General features: G+C 37.0%; 1 protein-coding gene across 1 annotated transcript in view; it reads right to left on the bottom strand.

The window, feature by feature from the left end:
• Positions 1 to 1,681: 1,681 nt before the first annotated feature.
• Positions 1,682 to 6,000, bottom strand: part of LOC127206590 (tubulin polyglutamylase TTLL7-like) — a 150,869-nt gene continuing 146,550 nt past the window's right edge. The window contains 1 exon segment of the mRNA XM_051165908.1: positions 1,682 to 3,003. Within this exon segment, the coding sequence (XP_051021865.1) occupies positions 2,883 to 3,003 (121 nt within the window). The 3' untranslated portion in view covers positions 1,682 to 2,882.

Here is a 6,000-nt window from a genome sequence, read left to right as displayed (position 1 = left end):
TTTTCTTGAGGTCTAGGAGCCATCTATTCTCTGTGTGTGCATAAATGTCGGGTAAGGGGAAGAGGCTTGCCTTTGGTTTGGTTTGAACTTCAGAGACAAGGAGTCACGGAAACTTAGGGGATTTGACCTAAACGGATTAGGCAAACCCCTGCGTCTTGCAGACAGCCCAGTTGCTTAACTCTGTGCTCCACGGACAACTTTATGTTTGAATATTAAAGATAAATGAAAGCTAACAAAATAAAACTCTGGCACAGTAAAATGAGTCAAAGCACAAGTTGCGACAGAGTTTCCTAACAGACTCAAACCCACAAGGCTGGCTTACTCAAGTGAAAACTAACTGTGACTTTACATTGTGTTTACAGGTGACGATACAAAGCAAGCAAGTTACTACTTAGACAATTTGGAAAACAACCATATCTTACAGTTTGAGGAAGCATCCCAGCCTTGAGATGGACCAGACGCCTAGGGTGGCCTGTCTATACTTACTCCCTTCCCTTGTAAGTAAACCGAAACCAACTCTAAGAAAAACCCTGGTGAGATTAACTAGCTTCTGTGGGTTGTTTTCCCCCCTCTTCTATAAAGGAGAGATTTACACTGTCTCTTATGCAGATATGTTTTAAGCATACACATAAGAAATTGATAAAAAAACTAAGGAATATTTCATACCTCTAATACCTGTCTATGGCCTCCTGAGATTTCCACGGCTCATTATCATATCTTCTCATGGATGCTCATTAGGGGATGGTGCTATGACAACCACAGTCCACAGCACACCAGGTAGTGCACATACATAATCAGCACATGGCTTTCTGCACAACTTCATCATATCCAACTAGTCGAAACAGGAAAATGTAGGCAATGAAATTCTAGTGCTCAAAATAAGGCCCTGCTTGAGTAGCTGAGGAAATGATGTTTGTTCACAAATACTTGGCAGTTTTATATATTTAAATCTGCTCTTGACTTTTAATGTATGTGTGCTTCTAGGGTAGGAATTCCTAATGTTGGATGCTCTCATTTTTTGTTTTAAATGAAAATTCCTTTCCTGTATAAGGTAGGAGTCCCAGAAAATACCCTTTATTCAATAATCACTTTTGATTTCAGATAAAATGAATGGCTAACAAACTAAGCTGGTATCACTTATCAATCATTTTAAGTCATCTCTCCATGACTTTTATGATTTTTTAAATCATAAACTGAAAACAAAAATGACTACAAGTAAACCATAAGAAGAACTGCTTTATTATTCCCAGAAGGATTCTGTAATGTTCCAGCATTTTCCTCACTTGTTCTAAGAAATCTGTGCCATAATGAAGAATTCATAATATGGGCTCCTAAATACCACACTCATCTTTTTTATTTGGAGGCTTTTTATTCTCCTTCAAAAACATAAGATGTGAGATGTTTCCAGTAAGAAGTCTCTGCTGGAATGTGTGTGGGTAGGGAGCCATAAATAAGTAGCTACCAGTAATATATGTAAAAAATTAATATTATAGTAAAAAATATACTCTCCGAAGGTACTTTTAAAAGCAAAATGCATTTACCTTACAACTTTGAGTCACCACCTACCCAGCTTTGAATGAAGCCAGGCCAAGAGGCCTCTCACTTCTCCTGCTTTGGAATCATTTCTTCATTTACTGGGGAATCAATTTTAGGATATGAGAAGGTGATGAGCATTCTTAAGTTTTGTATATACTTAGAATCTGGAGAAAAACCACTGGAGGGAAGTTTAAGAGAAAGATTATACTTTCTGAGTTCAAAAATCTGTGAGGGTGCGGCCTACATTTGTATGGAAAACTGAAAGCACACACATTGGTTTTGAAACTGCAGGCAAAAAAAGGGAGATTTGGCGTGTGCTGCTCAGAACCACAGGCATGATGCCTTTGGGCAGGACGACCACATCATATTGAACTTTGAATAAAAGATCCCTCCAGGGTACATTGATGAGTAGTGACATGTGCCCATTTGCGCCTTCTCTTCAGAGTCTTTAGTTTATGAAGTGAAATGAGAAACTACTTTTTTAGACTTTGCAAGGTAAATTGGTCTCAACACTGCGAGACTTAAACGCATCAACACTATGCTTCCCAAAGAGCTATGAGACGCAAAAGCCACACAGCAAAGGCTCTGTCATGCCAACACCTTGTTTCTTTTGTGACTCCCCGTGAAGTCAAAACAAATCACATTCACATTTTATTCTTAACCCACTGGATTATCTCCCAGCTTTAGATCACACTATGGTCTTAGCAGATCTTTATTGAAAATGTACACTAGAGCAAGCAGCTAAATTTCCATCCAGGGGAATAAAGTGTTGGAGAGCCTGGCTGGGGTGATCTCTAGTATTTTACAGTGTGCTGTAGTAACAACAAACCCGTTTTACCATAATCCTATAGTCAAACCAACCCCGGGCTCCTAAATCTTGTGTTTCACGGCTAAATAGCTACTATGAGTGAAAGAAGTAATAATATACTATCAGTGCTTTCTCAAGTCAAAAGCTGTGTTATCTAGAAAATAATTTAACACCATGATGGACTCTTCAGGATCAATTTTGCTTTATATACTCTGCAGCAAAAATAACATTTCTAGTAGGAAGTAATTAAATATAAACCTAGCAAATTCTACACATTTGAGTATTTGTGTAAACAACCTTAACATGGTTTATTACATTTCCAGAAAGGTTAAATCTTATATTCAGTTTTCTGCTAATTCTTCTTACATATAATAAATATATATATTTATGTTACTTGAATGCATGTGTGTATGTATTTCATACACTTATATGACATATATACATAAAACAGCACATAAGGGTCACTTTCTTAAGGTTCAACTGGAGGAAATAAATAAATTGCTATTATGCATAGCCCATGGCAATCTTCCATTCAGTTTCACAAATGGCCATATCGGGACGTAAACAAAACATTGGAGCGAGTCATTCCGGGTGAATTATATTTCATGTTGTACAGTGGTGATCTCATGAAGAATTGGGCACTTCCTGGTAGCAAATATCTAAAAAGAGTAGTTTAAAGTTAGATTTTTGCAAAAGCTCATGAGTCAACATCTCTCATGGAATAATTATGCAACTAATTATTTGCCTATCTTATCTGAAAACTGATATTATCACAAAAATACAATTCATACAAAAAAATTTCATCTTATGATTGAACTTCAAAAAGCTGAGCACAGATACACAGCATATGAACTCAGTGTCCTGTGGCATGCTGTCAGCATTGCACTCAACATCACACCACTGTTTACTGGCTCACGTTAAAAATTCATTATTGGTGCCTGAAAGTAACATGAGGAACCAAGCAAATGCCCCTTTAAAACATATTTTATAAGAAGCAGACACTTTGGCATCTCAAATAGTTAGTCTTTCATGAAAAAATTAGCAAGTCACATTGAATTTCTTTCAAGGATATAGAAACATGGGTTCCAATTATATAATTGTGTCATTGATTCACTGCACGCCTTTAATCCCAGCACTCGGGAAGTGGATCTCTGTGAGTTTGAGGTCAGCCTGGGCTACAAAGTGAGTCCAGGACAAGCAGGGCTACACACAGAGAAACCCTGTCTCGAAAAACCAAAAAAGAAAGAAAGGAAAAGAAAAAAGAAACTTTGTATTCTTACACAATGCATTGTTTAAAGTTACAGGTTGTAGTTAATCATACAACCAAACGACTAGGTGATACAACTCCCCACTTTGTGACTTTAGAAAGTGAGAAAGTATATATGCTGTGTAACATCTCTATTAGGACGCTATCATTCTAGAAAGAGAGCATTGTTTTTATATAATAAAAGCACGAGTGGTCATAATTGATAATAAATACTGCAAGCAAAATTTTGGCAAGAACCTGGACTCTTTTTTTTTTCATGCCAAGCTTTGAATACTGGAAATTACATGTGCATTGTGCACCTACGTCGTCTTTTCTTGTGAAAACCTTGGTAAGTATTTTTTGCCAGTCCAATTTATAGGTTCAGAGATAAATAGCCAAGGAAATCCATAAGTGTAAAATGGAAGTTAACCATGGTATTTAAAGGCTGAGTGGTAGTAATGACTTGAGCAATGTATTGTAAAGTCAGGACAAAGATACCTATGAGGAATTTCCAACAACAGAAGAGACAATAGAAGACCAGAAATTAGCTGTGGTTTTTGGAAAATAAACAAATAGCAGGAGAGTATCAGCTGTTTCTTTTCCTTCCCTGGACACTGGAATCTTCTAGAGACACCATTATAAATGAACAAACTAGAAACAAAGTGAGTAGTAAGAATAGATGTCTATTCTATGTACAACAACATGAGAATTATGATACATCTATATTAATGGGAAACTAAATTTACAGTTGTTCCCTACGAATCTTAGAGAAAGAAAAGAATTCATTATAATCAAACTGCAAACAGCATTCAGATTAAAATAGAATTTTCCATAATATCCATAAACATTATTTCATCATGAATAATAATACCTACTAAAGCTGTTACCTAGTATCACAAACTATAAATAATTGCTCCAATCATTAAGTTAATAGAGCAGTAAAATAATACAAAACAAACTAAATTAAATCAAAATTCCAGAATGGGTGATGAATAATGAAACAACTGATTTCTCACATCACAGATTATATAAATTATTTTCTTAATATCACTAGGGCAATTTATATGGATTAATTATGATGTCAAGAGCTGGTGAAGTCTTGATGATTAATCTGATACCCTTTGCCATTAAAAAAAAGTTTTCCTTCTTATGTAGGGCAAGGTGCAAAATAACCTAAGGTGATTCATCAAAACCCAGCAGCCAACACTGGGTGGGAGCTACTTTAGCCTCTGAAAAATGTGTCAGGAACAAGACAGTAAACAGCAACTTCTATATTATGTGTGTGTGTGCAGGTGTGTGTGCATGTGCGCATGTGTGTGTATGTGTGTGTGCATGTGTGTGCATGTGTGTGTGCATGTGTGTGTGCATGTATGTGCATGTGTATATGTGTGTGTGTGTGTGTGTGTGTGTGGTGTGTGCATGTGAGGGGCATATATGCATGTATGTGGTCACCTGAGATATATGTGGTTGTCGGAGCATAAGCACAAAGGCTCTGAGTTGATGCCAGTTGTTTCAATCACTTTCCACTTTACTCACTGAGAAGGGGCCCCTTGCTGAACCTGTAGTTCACCAACTCTAGGTAGCTCCTTGTCCCAAACATCCTCTATGTTCTCAGTTCTAAGATTATAGGTGGCCATTACACCTGCTGAGTTTCTGCTTTTATGTACTCAAGCCTTTATGCTTGTAGAGAAAAAAAAATTATCCACTGAGCCACCTTGAAAAAAAAATGTTTTTCTCTTGTCTTTCACTGGCTTGGGAACCCCATGATCTTCCTGTCCTTGGCCTCCTGGGTGTTGGGATGCCACAACCAGCTTTACAAAAGCTATAAGCTTCATTTAGCACATGAAAAAAGAATCACAAAGTACAGAATTCTAGGTAATTTCTTTTATAATAAACAGTCATTTAAATAGTATTTTATATGCTACCACTATTCTAATTTCTTTATAAATGTTGACATATTTGATTCAAATGACAATTTATCTAAGTTAACTTCACTGATAGCAACATTTTATGGGTGAATAAGCTTTATGGTGCACATGGGGTCAAAGGTCTTTCCCTGGGACTGGACTGGTCAGGGACTGGGAAGGGACTGGACAGGGCTCGGAGCCCCATGCATATCTACAGCATGACTGTTCTCCAGGACACGTGTAAAGGCACACAACACCCTATTTTAAGCCTTGTATGCAATCATTATGTAAAGACTTCCAGAAACATGAAGCATAAAATGACCTAGGAAACACGGTGTTGGTATACACACCACAAGCCCCAACTTTTTAATAGCAGTGGAGGTTACTAAGAAACTGTTCTTTTGGACTTGAAAGAAAGAGAAGTGTGGCATGAACTTGAAAAAGCATATGGAATTATGCTGGAAAAATACTCGGCTTACCTGAAGCAAATGCTGTGGTATTGC

The sequence above is a fragment of the Acomys russatus genome, chromosome 23 (genome assembly GCF_903995435.1).
Source record: "Acomys russatus chromosome 23, mAcoRus1.1, whole genome shotgun sequence".
Taxonomy (NCBI): Eukaryota; Metazoa; Chordata; class Mammalia; order Rodentia; family Muridae; genus Acomys; species Acomys russatus.
Note: the sequence above shows the minus strand (reverse complement) of the source record. Positions and strands in the feature narration are given on the sequence as shown.